Source organism: Leuresthes tenuis, unplaced genomic scaffold (genome assembly GCF_036924035.1).
Source record: "Leuresthes tenuis unplaced genomic scaffold, fLeuTen1.0.hap1 SCAF_18, whole genome shotgun sequence".
NCBI classification, from domain to species: Eukaryota; Metazoa; Chordata; class Actinopteri; order Atheriniformes; family Atherinopsidae; genus Leuresthes; species Leuresthes tenuis.
Genome location: NW_027325372.1, coordinates 6,700,892 through 6,720,820, shown reverse-complemented (window position 1 = coordinate 6,720,820; position 19,929 = coordinate 6,700,892). Strand labels below are relative to the sequence as shown.

Here is a 19,929-nt window from a genome sequence, read left to right as displayed (position 1 = left end):
AATCCATGAATAGAAAGGAAAAGCAAAGAACAGTTTTATATTCTGGAGTCTGGAAGAGTTCAGACGTTTTTAGGTTTGCTTGAAAATTATTTAAACTGAATTTATCACCGTACATACACACACACACACACATACATATATATATATATATATATATATATATATATATATATATATATATATACACACATTTATGTTTGTTTTTGTTTTCTAAACCATTTTTAACAACTGTCTCCAACAGAGCAGCGGTGATCACTGCAGTTCAGTTTTAGTCATTTGAAATCAGTTCAAATCCAACCTAAAAGCACCTCAACTTTTCCAGGTTCTCAAATATAAAACTAAAAGCCAGATGATATTATAAAGAGGCTCAAATGAATTGCAAAATGTCCCATTTCAGGCCATCTTTAAACATACCTTGGCGTGGCTACGTGACTGAATGCGACCTTGATGAAGTATTTCAACCACTTTTTAATAGATACTGATTTGCGTTTAACAGGTTAGGAAGAAACAAAAAGAATTACGTTGATAGCTACATATAGGGTAGAGTAAGATTGGATATACAGCCACAAAGTGCTCCTTCTGTTTCCCACTACCACCCAAACTAACTAGGTAAGAGATAACAAATCAGTTACACTCATGTGTTCAAATTTAATTAACTTTTTCAATCTCTGAACTTTAAAAATGGAGACTGAAAGAATTTAAGAACCCAGTACTTTAGGGATCACCCATCTTTTAAGCTGCAAGATTTACTAATGCTACATATATTAGTTAGAAGCCATCAACAAGAACAACTTTTGGATTGCTAGACTGTGAAAAAACCTCCTTCATAGTGACACTTGGTCTTTCAGTCATTGTAGAATCACCTTGGATGGACATCATTAATCCTTTGGAAAAAAGCTGGAGCACATCTGCTTATAAACATTTACAGCTGCAAACTTACTGTGTTATAGGCCTATAGTTAGGAACAAACATGTCTAATTCAATGCAGTGACTAGAAGTGACTGTTTTTATTTAATTAAAAATATGCCCATTCTACTGATGACGACTCCTACTGGCCAAGTCCTCATCTGTGTACACTGTTTGTTAAGCAGTAAATGTTAATCTGCAGCTCCCACAAGTATTTCTGTCCTGCTGCTTTTTAATGTGGTCAAACAGATCATTGGAGGGCTTTCTATAATGAATTAAAGAGCTACAAAGACAATGTCGCTATGAAGGAGTATTTTCCACATCATTTGAATGACTTATACCGGATCTATGAAGGATTAGTAAATAATATATTTAACATGCATGGAATAAGTTGTTGCAGCTGATAAATACTCTAACATAAATAGAAAACCACTGTAAAACCATTAACTTCAGAAGTGACAGTTAAAGGGAAAGTTTTTTTTTTTGTTTTTTTTTTAAACCTGGACCTATTTCTGGCATAAAATACATTCATCTATTCACTGATAAAAGTTTAGCGAAAGTCGGCGTCCTTCGGACGATATGTAGATCATTAGAGATCCACATATATCCCTATAACAGGAGTGAACAGGGCATTGACAATACAGCCTCTAAATAAGGCATTTGCCCCGTTCTCTCCGTTATATGGATATACGCGGATCTCGAGTAATCTAAATATCCTCCGAAGGACGGCGACTTTCACCAAAGTATTTTATGCCAGATATAAGGTCTTGGTTTAAAAAAAACTAACTTTCCCTTCAAAGCTTCCAGGACTTTCTGACAAACACAAGTTAACTTTACTAAGACTTGTTTAGTCGTCAACAAATTTACAATCTTTCCTTCCTCTGAAAACACACCACATGCACATAAAATCCCCATTGGTTGCTGGACTTAGTGTTTGAGGTTGGTGTCCACTTTGTGTACCGTTACTTTGCAGTGGAAACTGTCTCAGAGAAGATGAAGAATTTGGAAACTCGAGACAAGAACAGACAAGAGGAGAATAGGTGAGTGGCTGCTTTTGGCAGCAGCACCTGAAAAAACACCAGCATGGAGACAAAAGGTTATTCCAGTTCAAGCTTTTCCAAACAGCTTTTTTCTTCACCTGAATCTTCTTCAGTTCAGCTTTGATTACAAGCAAATACAGAACCCTCCAAAAATGAGTTTAACCATTGTTCTATACAATATGTAATCTGTGTATTGTGCAGGCTGAGAAGCATAACCGCCACTTTCACTCTGGTAAATAATTCTCACCTGTTGGAACATATTCCAGCCTCTGATGGACTCTGAAATCCAGGGAATTTTCTGTGGAGTAGATGAATTACATGCTGTGACGATGCAAATCAAAGACAATAATCAAAACTGCTTTTTGACACATTATATACAAAAATAGGCTTGTCACAATCAAGTAAAATGTGTTTAATAATTGCCTGTTTATTCTCTTGGCTCCTTTAACAACATTTACAACCTTTTAGCAATTTAAAGCTTAAAGTAAAATATCTTATCGCCAAAGCCTACTTCAGAAGAAGGATCAACACCCCGAGGATTTATATATACTCAATTACCATTTAAACAAAATCCAGAAAATACTGCAATTTATTCATTTTTTTCTTATTTTCATGTAAAGGATCAACTGGAGCTAAATTAATAGATGAACTATTTGCTGGAGCATCAGGGGGTGAGGCTGGTCTCTCACCTTCTACATAGAGCTGCACGGTGCTGACAGCAAGGCCTTGTTCATCTAAAACTTTGTAGGTTCCCTCATCTGAGCTTTTTATCTTCTTCATTGTTAACTTTTCCTGCAGTGGATGTTTCTCCAGACGCTGACTGTTTTTGTCCCCCCTCATCCACAGGTCCGACCACTCAGAGCTGTTTCTGTGGAGCATAAATAAGTAAGTGTTAGACAGAAGCAGACTCTGTGAAAGGATGAGACTTCAATGACCAAACTGAGCAATGTTTACTACAGTCCCAATACAGAAAGCGCAAGGAACCGAAGTATCTATGTGTACCAAAGGAAGGATGGAAAGTAATGTTTCCCACTCCTTGCTTAAACATCCTTTTCAGAAATAAGCTGCAGCCTCATGAACACAATCCTCCAGCCTGAAACGAGTTCTGCAAACAATCACATTTTTCACACACAAAGACACAACGTCAGCGCTATTTGTTTTCTTCTTAGATAGTGTGTGGGCTTCCTAACAATGATGAATTGTGCTGCCTAAACTGACTAATTAAAACCACAGCAGATCAGACTCACTGCCGTCCAGTGTGCTGTGGCAGAGATACCAAGCTTTGAATTGTGTTTTATCCAGGTTTATTCTGATATAACTTGCCATGTCAGTACTTGTACTTCATCCCTCAGGAGCAGATTTACAGATTAAGAAAAACATGTTTTCCTTCATTCCTCTGAACACTACAGCTGTTAGTGCAAAGTCTTCTGCTCTTTAATGAGTCATTAAAGTCATTAATGAGTCATTAATGAGCGCATTGAAATGAATGCACCAAATGTTCAGAGTCAGAGTTTAACTGACATGCAACAAAGTAGGCGAGGACAAAAACATAATGAAAATTTAATCTGTAACTGCAGCTGCAATGTTGATACTTTTCATTTTAGCTTAATAATTTTTTCATCAAAACATAGGAAAACATTTTTTTTAACTCTCCAGCTCAACAGACTCACCCTTTTTTGAGCTAGATGCCTTCAGAATGTGACAGGAATATCACAGACTCGAACACAAATGAAAGCAGGCTTTTCAGTGAAAACCACAGGTGACTTATTAACTCATCGCAACGGCTACCCATCAAAAACATAAATGTCACATCGATGTGTGCAGAAAAACCTTGTGGTAATTACAATGGTAACATCAGAAAAATCTGAGTTAGACGGGATGTTGCACGTAACATCACCATGGCAACTTCAACTGCCTCTTGGAACTCACATCTGATGGACATTTGATCATCAACAGCTTCTCTCATCTCTGCTCTTTTGACAAAACACTTAGTGGGCTTACACTTTTTTATCAGCATAAAAAAGATTGGACAGATTCAGCAATTTAGATATTTCATTGGCAATTTAATATGTATGTGTTTTTGTATATGTATTTGGCATGATTCTGTATCTGTGACTGATTTGTGGTGGATTTCATCAAAGCTGAGCAAGAACAATATGTGGACTTGCTACAAAAGAGCTGCCTGTGAAGCAAGTGTGGACAAGCAATCAAAGTACCAGGTAAATAAAGACAAGAAGTGACTCATTAACTGATCGTGTGAAGAAAGCTGCAAATAATGCAGTCGCATCACCGTGTCTACTGCACAGCCTAAACCCACAAACAAATTCCAACAAAAGTAATGACAGGATATGTTGCAACAATAGACTGATTGTTCTCACTTATGATTATGAACTTTGATATTGGTTTCACTCTAAAATGAGATCTACCTACTATCGGAAAGTTCTGTCGTGTTTCAGTAGTTTCCCCCCCAAAAGCCCACATTGTGTCTCAACTCTGTCTTTTTAATGTGAACTTTTAATGGGGTGAGCCATAACTTCACCAGCAGTCTCGGATAGGCTTTGTTTCACTGCAAGAATGAATCTTATAGAAAAGAAAAGAAGGCATGCTTTAATTCAATTTTAAAGTCTTGGGAGCAGAAATCAGTGCAGATAAGTGAGCACGAGGGTGGGAGCAGAGACGAAGCAAGCAAAGAAATTACGATGAGAACGTACAAATGCATCCCACATATGTCTGCATTCAGTAGATAAGCTGCTCACCTGCCCTGGAAGACCACTCGAAATGCGTGCTGGCTGTGGAGCTCCAAAACCAAATCTTCACCTGTCTGATAGAAATACTCAGATTTGTGGTCTGAGAATGAAAATAAAACAAATATTATGAATATAAACGGAGGAGATCACGTTGCATTTTAAAGAAATAAAATGAAAGCAGAGTAAATGAGTCGTTAAACGGAAGCAGAAGTGAAATTTCAGATGAGACAGAATTTAAAATCGAGGGCAAAATGATGAAAGGAAGGTTTTAAGAACAGAAATATCAGGAAGGTGCTAAGTTTACTTACCAATCACAAAAAGCTTGACACTCTGAATGAAGAGCCGTTCTTTTCTGGACATTGCTCCATCCACAACTATGAAGCTCTCGTATCTCCCAGTGTCTCCAATTTGGACATCCTTCATGATCAAAGAACAGTCCCCCGACTCAAGTTTCTTCTCAGGCACTTCCAGCCGCCCCATGAACTTCTCTGCCACTGCCACATCCTTCCCACGCTGTTCGAATATGGTTTTGGGTGGAGCCACCCACTGGACATGGCAGGCAGAAGGGGCCACCTCTCCCAGGCCTGACTTCCAGCTGCAGGGAAGGACCACCTGATCTCCAACTGTGGACATGATGGACTTTGTGCGGGAGGCGGAGGACAGAGAAGAGGAGTCTGAAAGAAGGAAAGAATTGCAAGAGATGTTGCTGTATATAGCCGTTATTCTATCTACAATCATTTTTGTAAACAAGCAGAAAAATACTTTTTGTCAAGCTGAAACCACTGAACCACTGAATATTTGCTATTTTGACTAAAAAGCATATCATGAAAAATAGTTTTTTTCATAAACTCTGACTTCTTTTTACAGACTGTCCAAGCTGAAAAAAGATGGACGACTAACATGATCGCTGACATCGTAACTGATTATGTTGCAATTATTGTACCTATGCAAGAGAATAACAGCTGCACACTATCTGCTCCCACAGCCTTGATGGCATCAGCTGTCTGCTCCGAGAAGAGGATATTCCACAGCCTCTGCATTATCAACACCACTGTCTGCCCCCAGACGGGCAGAAAGGAATGTCTCATGACTCGTATAGACAAAATGCAAGCCTGCGTCTGTTTACCTTAAACAAAGCTTGTTTAGAGCTTAGTATCTTCAAACATTAGCATCACAGCCTCTTAATGTAGATGTTGTTCTCTTGTTACAACATGATTAAATGATCTATGTTTCTGAAATTCAGAAAGTGTTCCTGAATATTGTTAATAATTTTCCTAACAATTAGGATTGGATTTCCTAACATACAAGAGTAATGAGTGCCTTGTCTTGTAGTTTTTGTCAGTTGGACATTTTTAAAAATAATGATTTTTTTTTTCCCTTACAGAAACTGTATTAGATCTCTAAGCCGGTGAGTGTGGGTGGTGATGGATCCTTATACTTAAGAAGAAGGAGACGTCATCCAGTGATCAGAGATGCAAAGACAGCTGTGTTAAATTTCTATTTTGGAGGTTAGTTGATCCACTTCACTAAACATTGCTGTAAGTGGGGATTGAATTAGAGGAGCCACCTTCAAAAAAGAGTCTGGAATACCTCTTCCCAGTATTCACAGGGCTGAGCGCAGGTCCAGATAGATAGATACTTTATTGACCCCGAAGGAAACTAACTAATGAGGGTCCCCACTCGATTTTTTCCACCGAGCACTCATGTGATTCATATCAGGACAGATCTTCATTAGATTTTCTTTAGTATAGTGAAGAAGATAGAGCCCTTTAAACTGTAGGGAATAACAACCACTCCTCTTTCAATTGCATTATGAAGTCAATTTCCCATAGGCCTTTGATAATGGCTAAAGGAGTGTAATTTTTAATCAAATGTAATTATATATGTCTGGTTAACCACTCCCTTTCCAAGTGGGTTTGTATCTAAACAATGTAGACAATATTAGTATACAACTATGTAAATACTAAAAAGAAGAAGAAAAAAAAAGCAGAATCTTTCATTCAGGAACAGTTCTGAGCTATTGGCACTGACAATAGCACCAATAGCTCTTCCTAAACTGTAGCCAAATAAAAAGATAAGTTTCAAGTATTGTCTTGTTTTTAAGTGAAGAGAGTTCACCTGTGGAGTGGAGCATGCCAGGAAAGCAGGGAGTGAGTACACTTTACTAAAATAGGTTTCAAAGTCTAACCCCAATGGTTTGTGGGGGTCAGGCAGAGTTAACGTAGTATTTTAAGGTTGACTTTGATGTTTCAGTTGACCATCTTTACATTCAGTCTAACACCCAACACAGACCAGCTTCAGATAATTGACAGTACTGCCTATTGTTTTTGTACAGACTTAAAAATGAATCATTTAGACCAGCTGCATGTCACAGGCACATACTCACCAACTGTATTGCCTGTCAGGAAACACTGTAGTAGTATGAAAAACCTGAAAGAACGAAGACAAAACACCACATTAGATAATAACAGATGCTAAGCATAATATGTGCTTGTTGCCAAGGTATCATTCGTGGGACGGAACCGTCACCTCAAAGGTAATCTTTGTCAAAGATAAAAGGATAATGGACAGAATATACTACACTATGAATCCAAATATTTCCTTACTTTCAATTCCACTAAAAAGAAAACAGTTTGATTTTATTCACGTCATAGAAAACATCCCATCATTATGGATTATGTTTCACAAAAAATTTAATAAATAAATGCATATAGACTGTGAATTGTTGTGACTAAATAATATTTCTGTCAAATTCTCAAATATCAGCATGTTTCTTCTTTCCTTCAGATTTTTTTTTAAGATCTTGAAAATTACTGAATACCCTTTGGAAATCATTTAAATTACCAGGGTTTTTTTTATACTGTAATTGCAATTAGATACCAATCAAGAGAAGTGAAACTTAACAGCATATGGTGCTTATCATTTCAGTGGTTTCCGCGGAAATGAAACTGCATTGCCTGCGTCTGCGAATGCAGATCTGCAGCAGAAACACAAACTGAGAGCTTTCTGCTTAAACTCTGCAAATATATTTCTTCCTGCAGCTTGCATGTTAATTCCTACCATATTTACTGAAAAAAACAAAAGATGTATGATTAATATGTGTTGCCACGTAAAAGGTGCCTAAATCACACAAACAGACGTAAACATTAAAAACATATGGTGACTGCAGCTGTTAGCTTTGGAATTGAAGTGTCGTTTCTTACCAAAATCCCATTTTAGTCTTTTTCATGGTGGTAACTTCTTGGAACTTCTTGGAAACTCAGTTCATTCTTCGTCCCTGTCCTCCGATGTGGTTTAACTCTTGTGTTTACTATCAGCTGTTACCACAATTTAAAGGATAAATCCAGTGAGTTTCGATTTCCTGTCTGCACTTCAAAACAAAAGCACGGCAGAGTGATTCAGGCCTATTCTTCATTTAGACCTATTAAAAAGTATGTCAGTGTTGTGAAACTTTTTTTTAGTGTTTTTTAGACTAATATCAGAAGAACTGTACAGCAGTTACACCCTGTCCTATCAACCAGACTGCAAGTTTCAAAAGCAGAATTGGACATACTAGCCACTAGTGGGCTTGTTTTTCTGAGGAGCAGAGTATGTATGTATGTATGTATGTATGTATGTATGTATGTATGTATGTACGTATGTACGTATGTACGTATGTACGTACGTAACTATGGTTGCAAAGTTTTACTAACAAGAAAATGAAACGCAGCAGTTTAATTTGAAACATCTTCCGGTAATATGAGCGTGACTGACGTAATGTCAGATTCCAGCAGAAACGAAACTTATCCCGTGCGGTTTGTCGGCTTCTTGTGAAGCACACTCAGCAGATTCACGCTCCTCTCGCTTCTTCAGTGAAACCCGGCATCAGTGGAAAATGTTCCCCCTTCTACAGCAGACATGTTGGTGGTCTCTGCTGTTCAGTGAAAATAAAACCCTCCCGCTCACTTCCTTCCTCTGAAATCTTTGCGGTCAAGTCTTACATTTGTACTGTTAATAAACAGTTGACCCAGCCCGCGTGCTACAGTCAGCTCGTGCATCTCATGCGGAGACTGACGGTGTTTGTAAGATTATGGCAGGTCTCGCTTGGATCCTCTCGGTCCTTTGTAAGTTACTTACTTTTTATTAGTTGATGGATTTAAATGCAGAGAGGACTCCAAGCAGTCAATTTGACCCTGTATGGACTCAGTGAAGGATTTGGGGGATATGAGGTCACTGCAAGTCTCAGATACGGTCTTAACTCTTGTTTGTTTTATCTCATTGTGATCTTGTGGTTGCGGTGGAGTCGCACTCTAAACGGAGGAGAACCCGGTGTCAGGTCAGGAGAAATGAGGGCATACAAAGTTTGTATCTCTAACTGAATGCAGAACTCAAACTTTTGTTTCGGACTGAGCGCATCTGCACGCAGCTCAGCCCGAATAAGTATCGGCCCTAATTATTTTTGACGAATTAATAATATTGTTTACTATCTTTTTATTGGAAAGCTCCAGAATGCAATTCAAATTGAGCTCATTTTAAACCGAAGGGTACATTTCAGTTCCATTACTTCTTCTCTAAAGCTTCTTACAAAACCTTAAAAGGGGTTTAACAGAAAGATTCTTTGTTTTGTTTTGTTTCTTACAAAGTAAGGTATTTACAGAAATAAACTACTAACTTTCTAAAGGAATCACCTAAATGAAAGTGTGACTTTAAACCTCAGAGATGCAACCCAGAATGAGTTTCTTTGATTGTGGTTTTGTCATTTTATTGTCTAAAAAAAAATTGAACACAAAATATTCTTTGCTGGATATCTTGTTTAAGTCTGTGTGGAGAGTGCAGTCTGCTTTGCTGTCATCTGTTGGACAGCAGCATCAGAGCCTGTGAGTCAAAGAAACTGAACCAACTGATAAGGAAGAGTGTCTCTGTGCTAGGGACTGCTCTGAAGCCCCTGAATCTGGTTGTGCAAAGAGATGCTGCTTGAGAAAATCAAAATCCCCATTAATATGAAAAAGGTCAGCAGAGGGGTGTGTCTGCATGCTTTTGATTTTGTCCTAGTTATTGCTTTTGTATATCTGAATGGATTCACTACAATATCAGGTATCCTGATAGTTGATATGCACCTGAAGAGAAGTGTGATCATCCCATGTCCATACTCCTTAGGTGCTGCAGGATGTCACCTTTCAGCTCCCTCACCTGTTCTCCATTCTGCCACGGTGGTCCAGACGGGTCAGAACGTCTCTCTGACCTGCAAGATGACGTCCAGCACAGAGATCACCTGGTACCTGCTGCGCTCAGACCAGCTGCTGCCTCTGATCACAATTAGAGAGAGTCAATTCAAAGGAGGAGACGCAGCTACCTTGCACTCTACAAACAATCACATCAGCTGGACAGGCGACCTGGAGAGTGGCCTGGTTAGTCTGGAGATCTTGGCGGTGGAAGAGGAGGACGCCGGGCTGTACTTCTGTGTCGGGCAGTTTGCATCTAGTGTGCGTGTGAACAGAGGAATTCACCTGAGAGTGAATGGTAAGAGTTTGTTAATTACACCCCCTTTAACCTAGTGGTTCTATTCTGGCTCTTTGTTTAATTTTCTATTGAAAAATGAGGATTTTCAAAGGTGAAATCTAATACCATGGAAAGATTATATGACAAGTACTGTTTTAAAAAAAGAGAAGAAAGAAAGCAAAATCTTATGTGGAGCGTTCAGTCCATAGACATGTTTTTCTTAACGTAACTAATATTTGAAAAATCCAACAGATCATTTAAACTCACTCAGAGGGTGTCTTTAAAATCTTCTCTTGAAAAAGTGTCTGGATGTTCACATCATAATATAAGCAGTTAAACTCAACTATGATGATGAAAGTTTCTACTTTCTCAAAACACCGAACAGAGTTTGGGCTTCAGGAATGAGTCATTGTGGCACTGAAGTGGAAAGCAGCGGTTTCGGTGGTGGTGATGTCTCGTCTTATCTTGGACATTTTTTTTTATTATTGTTTTCTCAACTGTTTTCTGTCTTTAAAAATGATTCCATGCCATGACAAAAAGTTTTGTTGAGCAAATACATTTCTTCAAAAATACAGGTTCAAAGATAAATACATTTCTACTGTGTCTGAAGAATAAAAACTGAACATGTCGTTGCTCTTCTGGGATAAAGATGAATCAGTTTTTTTACAGCTTGACAATAATGACATTGATCTGATTAGAAATAACTGGATGCTGATTGTCTTAAAGCCCGTTTCAGCTTTTACAAAAGACAGGAAAAAGAAAAACATTTAGGAAAAAGCTGACTTTATAAATGTTAGCTTAAAATGGCATCTAGTTAGAAAGCAGCAGATGTCAAAGTTACTGTTTTATCTTCAGGGCAACTATCTACCCTGTGTTCAAAGTGTTTACCACTTCCCATCAGAGCACAGAGCAAAAGCTTCGCTGGCTGACGCTGCTAAAGTTGGCAAGATAACATTTATTTTAGCTGCTGCAAGTGATGATGAGGATGGTAGTGAAGAGGCAGAGGCAACACAGAGAAGTGAGTGGTTATTGTAAACTGTCAAAATTCAACTTGTTTTAAAACATGAAGATCAACAGACTGTAAAATGATAAAACAAAATAAAAAGAAATGTAATTGTAATGTAGATTTCCCGTTATATTCATTAATATAAGTCATATATTTCGTAACTAGCCAGAAATCTGTTAAATAAAATGAAATAACTTGAATTATGTGCAAATGTCTGTTTTTTTTCTCTAAAAGGAATTTTAATTTGCATCGTCGCTGTGGTTCACTAGAAAATTAAAATGGAGATAGAAACTATTAGTAAAATAGCTTGTTTTCACATCTGCAGCTGTTTTTCATTCCATTCATGAGGGAATTTTATAACTGGGCAATTATACCTATAAATATTTCTACAGCTTGATTAAAGGTTGGAATACTAACCAATCAATCTTCTTTTATTCGCTTTTATTCTGTATGTTTTTGTTTCCAGGAGTTGACGGGCAGTGTACTGGAAACAGAATGGGGCGGCCATGTCTGAAGCTGGGCATCTGTGTCCTTCCAGCTTTACTCGCCCTCTGTTTGGCCATCATGGTTGCACTTTACCAGTGCTCAGGTAGGTGGCAGTTTGCATCTTTCTGTACCAGCACTACAGTTTGGTGTTGTCTAATGTAACTGCTCACCCATTAATTGGATAAGTTTATAACATTTCTATGTTTGTTTTTCAAAGGTCATTGGCTAAAGGAGGTATTGAAATGCTTTTTGATTCTTTTACTTTTATTGTAGGTTGGATTAGGCTGCATAAGTTTTACCTTTAAATGAGTATCATGAAACTGCGGTCAAAAGCCCTTACTTAATATATTGGAATACCTTTTAAACCACCAGTAGCTAATACAGTCTCATAAGAATTTCCACATTCCTTCATTGCCATCTATTGGCACCTATAGGAAATGCAATACTTATCCAAAATAACTCTACAGTATTCCAGTAAGTTCCACTAATCAGTTATATACTTTTCAAAAAGACAATTTTGTGGTGGATCTAAAGGAATATTTATATTTGATATATCTCAATCTTACCCAGTAGTGAAAGGTGTGTGTGAAATGGAATTTATCTGATGGGATTCTGTATTTTTCACCCCACCACATTACCCAAGTTCTTTTTTATTTTTTTATTTTAGAAGTTACAGATATTGTTGGCTACAGTTGCTGCTTATTGAGCTAAAGTTTTAAAGTTTGAATGTGTTTTTGCACCATTTTACCTACGCTTTCACATAAGTACAAGACAACAACAGTTTTTGTGGTCTATTTAAAAACACGTATCTACTGTAAATCCAGGAAATTAACAAAATTAAGATTAAGAACAGTCATGTTTTTCAAGACTATTGGTTTCATGTTTTCTTTTAACTGCACTCTTATTGTTTGCATGAGAGTCCTTCTGTCTGAGAACAAGATTCATTGGGTTCATTTTCAAATGAAGTGCATTTAAAAATAAAACAACTCTGATCTGCAAAAGCATCTGTGCTGTCTGCAAAAGAAAAAATTACTATAAGGGGTCTCTAATTTCCCAAACTTCACATTTTGGATAATTACAATCACAAAAAGACGATGAGATGTGTCACACAGACAAATATAAGCAAAACATAATGCAGAGCTTCCTCATTCTCAGGTTTATGCACTCAGTTTTATTACATTCACACTTCATTACAGACCTTCATGCATCCAAGAAAAACTGTGAGAACTGATTGTAAATCATTAGCTCCAATGAGAAACATGTGCTTACTGAAGAAATATATTACTTTGAAGTACAGATTTTATGTTTATGTATTTAGCAGACACTTTTATCCAAAGCGACTTACAAATGAAGATATAACAAGCTATATAAAAAGCTCACAATAAACTACATAGAAGGAACCCACTGGTCCGACTCTGTCAGAGGTGAGTAGTAGAGATAGAGTGCAGGCATAGAAGGAAGTGCAGAAAGATAAAGTGCAGAGATAGAGGGGGTAGGGAAGTACAAGGTAAGTGCTAGGATAGGAGATGCTCTCTGAAGAGCTGGGTTGTGAAGAGCAGGGAGCTGTTCTGGTAGCGCTCGGTAGGTCATTCCACCATCGTGGGACGACACATGAAAAGAGTTTGGATTGTCTTAGGCGTGGTGTAGGCACTGCTAGACGACAATCCTGGGACGACCGGAGGGACCGAGTTGTGACATAAGCCTTTGCAAGAGCATTCAAGTAGATGGGAGCCGTCCCATTAATCACTTTGTAGGCTAACATTAGTGACTTGAATTTGATGCGGGCGGCTAAGGGTAGCCAGAGGAGTTCAATGAACAGAGGGGTGACGTGTGCTCTTTTAGGCCGAAACCAGACGCGCCGCCGCGTTCTGGACCATCTGCAGAGGTTTCATAGTATAGGCTGGGAGACCAGTTAGGAGAGCATTGCAGATAGTAAACTATAACAGACTATTCTGTTGAATTATTAAAAATTCAGAACAAAAACGAATGATGCTCTGAAAAACATCAGACTAATATCGTCATTACTCACAGCAACATTTTCTGTTCCGTGAAACAATTAAACAAAATCAAATCCTGTCCTCTTAAAGTAAAACAAAAGAAATCAGTTTGAAAATACTTTTAATTCTTGCTTATCAAGGCAGCTAAGTTATGTGCATTAAAGATGTGTAGAATATTGCAATATCACCACTTAGATAAGTTTCCACATAATGGAAGATCTTCTCCCTTAAGATTAGAGTGCAGTCCATGGCAGTGCATTCATCCATAGTTCAAGGATACCAGTGTGTATCAGACAGATTGGCTGTTGAAGGTAAAGCAGATCAGCAGAGAGTGTTCTAAAAATTCTAAGCTTGGTCTTCAAGGTAAGACCTCTTTAGAAGCATTTACTTATACCAGGACAAAAGTGGGAAATAATTCTTATGAGCTTTCATGTTGATCTCCCTGGAGTTGTCGTTTAGTCAGGCTCATACGTGCTTCAGCAGCAGCCCGTACGGACGAATGGACTCTTGCACGATGGCCTTTGTCTGGATGTTGTTGGTACCCTCAGGGATGTACACCACCCAAACATCTTCTCTCTGACACTTCTCCCTTCTCTCTGGGTTGATGCGGTTCTGAAGAAGCACTTTGTACATCATCCCATCAACTTTGGACTTGAACGTCTTGCAGTACTTCTCTGCCATCTTGATGTTGGGTGTGGAGTACACCCCGTTGCCCCTTGTTTTCTCGTTGACCAGATGCTCAACGCAGGCTTCCAGAAAATTTGGCTCGTCATCTGGGTTCCCATCACGGGCGAGGATGATGCCGGGGGAGCCGTCCATCTTGTGTCCTTGGTAGGAGACGGGCCAGGCATCATTCCCCGTCCCGAGCCACTGGTCCCCGTCGTCATACTTATTTGTGACACGAAGGGCAACCCGGTTCCATCCACAGGGACGGACATACTGCTCATTACCACGCAGAAACGTCTTATCACCATCCTGGGTATCAGCAAAGAGTTAACAGTCAAAACTTAAGAAAAATGATAACTGCTGCATGCGAATCACAATCCCATTCTTTTTACTAAAACCGTCACGTATATAAGCTCAGCACATTACTTCTGATGGTGAGCATGATGGTAGTCACAGTCATATTCTTAGACTTCAAATTCTAATTGATTCAGTAATGATCTATTTAAACTCATAAAGTGAGTCATGCTGCTATCATAACTTAATCAGTTTACCTTATTACTAAGGATTTATATTCACTGTCACTTATGTATCATTTGCTTATTGTCTCATATAGATACAAGTTTTTTCACTCTTACATATTTGTTGCTGCATTGGTTCCCTTTATTTTTAAATCAGTTTGTTCTAGTAACAGAACAGAATTACCCCCAAACCTTTTGTTACTATATAGATACTGCTTTGTCTTTACATGCAGAATTATCTTGTGTCTCAGTTTCAGGCTGACAATAAACATGCCTGAACTGTTACATCAGACCTGTGTCACATGACGTGAGCTTTAACTAAATAAACAGTGCTTCATTTCTTCTTACCTTTAGCTTGGTGAAGTCATAGTTGTACTGAGAATGGAAAAACTCATCAAGATTGATCTTCACTGTGGTCTTAAAGCTTGCCTCAGCTCCTTCAGTCAGCGCCGGTGGGGAACTGTACATGTCTTTGTCATCCAAATCCTGCAGGGACAAAGTTCCCAGACTTTCTGACTGGTAGTCGATCTGTTTCAACCCCTCTTGCTTGTAAAACTCCCTGAGGGCGACAATGTTGACCAAGTCCTGTGGTGTGAGCTGGGATGATCCAGTTGTTGACTCGACGTTACAGCCAGTGAGAGCAGACAAGGCCTCCAAACACAGCTTAGGGTCTGACATGGTGCTGAAAGGTAGTAAAAGGCTGCGCAGCATAAAATGTTTGGGTGGAACAACACTCTTGGATTTTACTTGATTAAAACAAGAAAAGCAAGAGCGAATTTGCTGTCTAGTCCTGTACTAACACTTCGTCTCAGTTTCACTCTTTCTCTTTCACTTTCACATAACATTTCCTGTAAGCCTGGTCTGCAGTAAGGGAGGGGTGTGCTCTGGCTCAGATTACCTTTCATTCGACACTTTGTAGCTATTTGTTTTAAACTGATTTTAAGTTGTCTCGCTGTGTTGTTAAATCCTAATAAACTAACACTAATATTTAACACATACACTGCTGAAAACTCTGACCATTGATGATTAACGCTGAGAATTGGATTTTTGACAAACTTACAACATGGAATATCATGGAACAACATGGAATATCTAAAGAATTTAAATTTTTTATTGATTGTGACAGTTTAAGTATTGAAATCATGTTGGACCATGGGAAAAAAAATCGACCCATGTGATTAACAAATGAATAATGAAGCATCCAATTCTAACATTCCTTAACATTTGGAGTGCCTCTCCAAACACTTCTCAGAGAAACTGAATTGTTTGTCAGCTGCGTGACCCCCAGCTGTAAAGACCATATCTTCAGTCTTGGTCCTGCTTCTGTTTGATGTAAAGTTTTTGTTTTTTGTTATTTCTTAGGTGTTTGTGGTTTTTCTAGTTTAGTCTTTATGGTAGTCCAGCGTGGCTGTGATTTCCGTTCTATTTCTAATAAACTGAGTTTAAGTTACCTCCTGGCTCCTGCCCCGTATCTGTACCTGGGTCATCCTTCCTCGCCTCCACCACTCTGAACCGTGACAAAATACACTTATAACTCAGTAGTTTATAGCTAAGTTAGGGGCATCAACAGTGCTATCATGTGGGTAGCTACAGTCATGTTTATGGGTGGACGTCACATATTTCATCCACAGGGGTAAATATTCAGTAAGTTTATTACTTGTCTGCAAAATTACAGCAATTCATTTTTCATAAAACTTTGTAGAGAGGTAAAGCACGGCAGATTAAGCCATAATAATTTGCTTTGGATGGAAATTAGACTTTTGTGTATTAGAAATATGTTTTGGGGTTTTTTTGCACAAAAAACCCAAATACAAAAAACAAAAATGAAAAGAAAATCAAGTCTTCCTGCTTGTGAGGGACTGAGCTGGTCAAGCACGAGGACGCAGATAGTTTCAAAAAGGAACGGCTTTTATTTACCCAGAGAAAATAACTTCAGGGCCCTTAAAAGAGGTCAAATGAACAAAACAAACTAAATTCATAATAACTTCAAACTAACTGTTCAAATGATAAGTAACTTAACACAGAAACCAAACTAACTTAACAAAGAACCAAACTGACCTAACAAACAGGAAACAAAGTAGAACTTAAATACTGACTGATCAGACCAATCTTCAACATAAGAGGGGTAACACATACTGACAAATAAACTAAGAAACAGAACATAACAGTTAGTTTAATGTCACTCAAACAAAGAATTAACAAAATGACTAAATAAACAAACTACCCATAAATCTAAAGGAATACATCTTAACATCTAAAGAACTTAAACTACATAGTGTCCCCCCTGAGGGAGCTGCCTTGGTACAGGCTCCTGCCCCCAGCTCTCCATGGCTCCCCCCAGCACCGATAGAAGAAAAGAAAACAGGTTTAACAAATAAGACAAATTTAACAAAGTTGAAAATACAATTATATCTAAATGTGCATGCTTACAAATAGAAATAATGCATTTCAACTAAGTTTAAACAAATATGTAAACAAAATGATAAACTAAACATGACTGAAAGTGTTGGTGCATGGGGTTACCGACTTTAGCTGTGAGGCTGGAGGTGCAGCCCTCACACTGCTTTTAGATCACATTTCTTCCAGTCTTTAACAAAGTTTGTACGTTCTTATGGGTAGTTAAGTTAATTATAAGCTATGCGAACAGTTATATACTAATAATTGCAGAGGAATAGGCACGTTTTACCCCTTGTGAGGCTAATTTTCTCATCCATTGGGCTTTGTTAACACCAGGAAACACAGAAAAGGAGTTGCTCAAACGGCCACACTTTACTAAACACAAGTTGTTTTTTCCTTAGTGTGAATAAACTGCGCTTCTTAGCAATTACTACACTTTTTTAAAACTCCTTATACAGTTGACTTAGTCGCTCAGGTTGTCTTCAAGTTAAATGTTAACCACAGACCCAGTTAAGGTCGTGCTTTATCTCACACGTTCTCTGTTTTGTCTTCAGGTAAACGGGTTCTCTGCTGCCGTAATCCAGTGGGCCAGGATGCCAGGCTGAAATTCGCGGAGGTGAGTACATATTGTCATAGATAGTCATATTTCACATTTTCACATTTCTAATTATAGTCTTACAAAAGCTCTGAATCATTTCCAAAAAAACATAAATTGTCTCATTCCACATATTGTTTGTGTCTCTATTACAGTTGTGAGTCTTTATTTTTTTGAAAAGTTTTTATCATGACGTGAGTGATTTTTTTTTAATAAAGTGCATAATATTCAGATGCTACTTCTGTGTATAAGAATCCATTTTCTGATGATGTACTTAATATGCAATAATACATTTTAATGGAATATAGATGAGGCCTCTCAAAGGGTCTTAAGAGTCCAATTTAATTTATGCAGTTTAAATTTCTACTTATTTGGCTTATTTTTCTGCTTTTTCTGCTTTTTTCTCTAATCATTTTTTTCTACCTCAGCTCTGCTTCTTTTATCCCAATTTTATAATAATTTTTTTCTTAGATGTAATTGTACTTTTTAAATCTTTTTTAGTCTTTTTTCATGACAGTTTTGCAAGAATCTAAACCTGGCATATAATCTGATTGCTGTTTTTGCAGGAAGAGTCTTTGCATTATTCCAGTTTGAGGCATCCAGACAAGCCCCGCCCCTCTGCCAGGGGAGGAACCGGATTGGAGAAAGAGTCTGTAACATACTCAACTGTTGACAACTTAAATGGATGTTAAATGTTTTGCATTCAAAACTTAAATGTAAGAATCTTGAATGTTTAGCAGATGGCAAAAAGTTTCAAATTCAACTATCAACAAACTTCCATATTAGATTTAGTTAGTTTTTCTCAATGATTAGAATAGTAACCAGCTGCTTTTGTAAGAAATTGCAACCATTACTAAAAACATCTTTATATCAATGTCAAAAATTGTTTGATAAATAATAATATAATAAAAAAGATAATTTTTTTCTATTGAATATAGTTACACCTACCTACCCATCCATACGCCTACTTTCCCTACAAGTACTTCTGATTTACTACTAGAAATGTATAACAAATTCATTAATGATATGTTAATAAATATTGTGAGTTTAATAAAAAATTATTTTAAAGAATGCATTTGGTAAATAAATAAATACCTTTTAAGTGGCTTTTTTTTTATTTGTACCTTATGAGCTGAAAATAAGAAAAGCTAAAGTTAATCATTTTGGTGGAACGTCTCTTTCAGAAATAAACCAAGTGTGGATTTTGGCATTTACTCAGCATCCATAGTAATGAGTCACTTTTATGTATGGAAAGCTTAATATGCAAAAGAACAAAAAACTTTAACACATGAAGTGTAGACGGGCAGGGATTTTTAACATATTCCTATTCCTCTCTATACAACATGTATCGTGAATTGTCAGAGTATCTGCAGTTAAATTAAAAGAATTTCTATAACCCCACAACAACAAAGTTTGCAGAGGCGATTCGATGCAGTTATTACACTTTATTTGGCGTTTGTGTGTGTTTCCTCGCTGTTGTGTGAATTCCTTTGAGTATCAGATTTTTGTGCTGCAGCAACCTGTCAACCTATCAACCAGCTTTTGTATTTTCTTTGTGATTTTTCAAAAAGAAATGGCAAACATTTGCTGGTTTAAATGTGTCTATAATGTAGAACATGATTTCTTTTGATCAGAAATTTGTATCTGTACTAAAATCAATACCTTCTTTACTCCAGTAAACTAAACTCAAAGATTTTTGGAGACTTTTATGAACCTGCTGATATTCTTTTACTGTGAAGAAATAAAATGCTGACGTTTTGCTGGAAATGCGTTAGCATTACTGAAAGTGTTTCACTGATCTTTATGCTGTAGAAATGTTGCTTTTATTTAGCCTCTTATTATCATTTGTACTCAAAAGCTCCTCAGAAGAATGTAAAATGTCAACAATGCTGTCTGAATTCACACATTGGTTGAAAGGTTATTTGCACTGTACATCATATTAATATGTATCATCTACTGTTTTCAAACTTTTTCCTTTTTTTCCAATAAAGTGATTCTGAAATCACGTTTGAATTTTTATTTTTGTATATGAACAAAGCATTGGAAATACTGTGTTTTGCACTAATAAATTCCTTCAGTGTGATTGGCTGGAC

General features: G+C 37.5%; 3 protein-coding genes and 1 long non-coding RNA gene across 5 annotated transcripts; 2 read left to right on the top strand and 2 right to left on the bottom strand.

Annotated features, from left to right (window-relative positions):
* Nucleotides 1–218: 218 nt before the first annotated feature.
* igldcp (Ig-like domain-containing protein) lies at nucleotides 219–8,006 on the bottom strand. The gene is made up of 7 exons (XM_072370608.1): nucleotides 7,897–8,006; nucleotides 7,080–7,123; nucleotides 5,002–5,367; nucleotides 4,703–4,793; nucleotides 2,636–2,814; nucleotides 2,194–2,244; nucleotides 219–1,973 (listed from the first exon to the last, which is right to left on the bottom strand). Exons 1-7 carry the CDS (start codon nucleotides 7,920–7,922, stop codon nucleotides 1,891–1,893), a joined length of 840 nt encoding a protein of 279 aa, XP_072226709.1. The 5' UTR covers nucleotides 7,923–8,006; the 3' UTR covers nucleotides 219–1,890.
* A 495-nt stretch (nucleotides 8,007–8,501) lies between these two features.
* LOC140275324 (uncharacterized) lies at nucleotides 8,502–19,864 on the top strand. Of its 2 annotated transcripts, none has more exons than XM_072370768.1 (5): nucleotides 8,502–8,796; nucleotides 9,830–10,192; nucleotides 11,644–11,766; nucleotides 17,796–17,857; nucleotides 18,403–19,864. In XM_072370768.1, exons 1-5 carry the CDS (start codon nucleotides 8,763–8,765, stop codon nucleotides 18,526–18,528), a joined length of 708 nt encoding a protein of 235 aa, XP_072226869.1. In that variant the 5' UTR covers nucleotides 8,502–8,762; the 3' UTR covers nucleotides 18,529–19,864. The 2 variants fall into 2 exon arrangements, with proteins under 2 accessions (XP_072226869.1, XP_072226870.1); XM_072370769.1 differs by lacking the exon at nucleotides 8,502–8,796 and adding an exon at nucleotides 9,626–9,681.
* Nucleotides 12,663–13,825, top strand: LOC140275337 (uncharacterized). The gene is made up of 2 exons (XR_011908397.1): nucleotides 12,663–12,967; nucleotides 13,593–13,825. It is a non-coding gene; the product is annotated as an uncharacterized lncRNA (long non-coding RNA).
* On the bottom strand, nucleotides 13,819–15,580 carry LOC140275336 (uncharacterized). The gene is made up of 2 exons (XM_072370782.1): nucleotides 15,193–15,580; nucleotides 13,819–14,635 (listed from the first exon to the last, which is right to left on the bottom strand). The coding sequence occupies exons 1-2, from the start codon at nucleotides 15,553–15,555 to the stop codon at nucleotides 14,126–14,128; spliced, it is 873 nt and encodes a 290-aa protein (XP_072226883.1). The 5' UTR covers nucleotides 15,556–15,580; the 3' UTR covers nucleotides 13,819–14,125.
* Nucleotides 19,865–19,929: the final 65 nt, after the last annotated feature.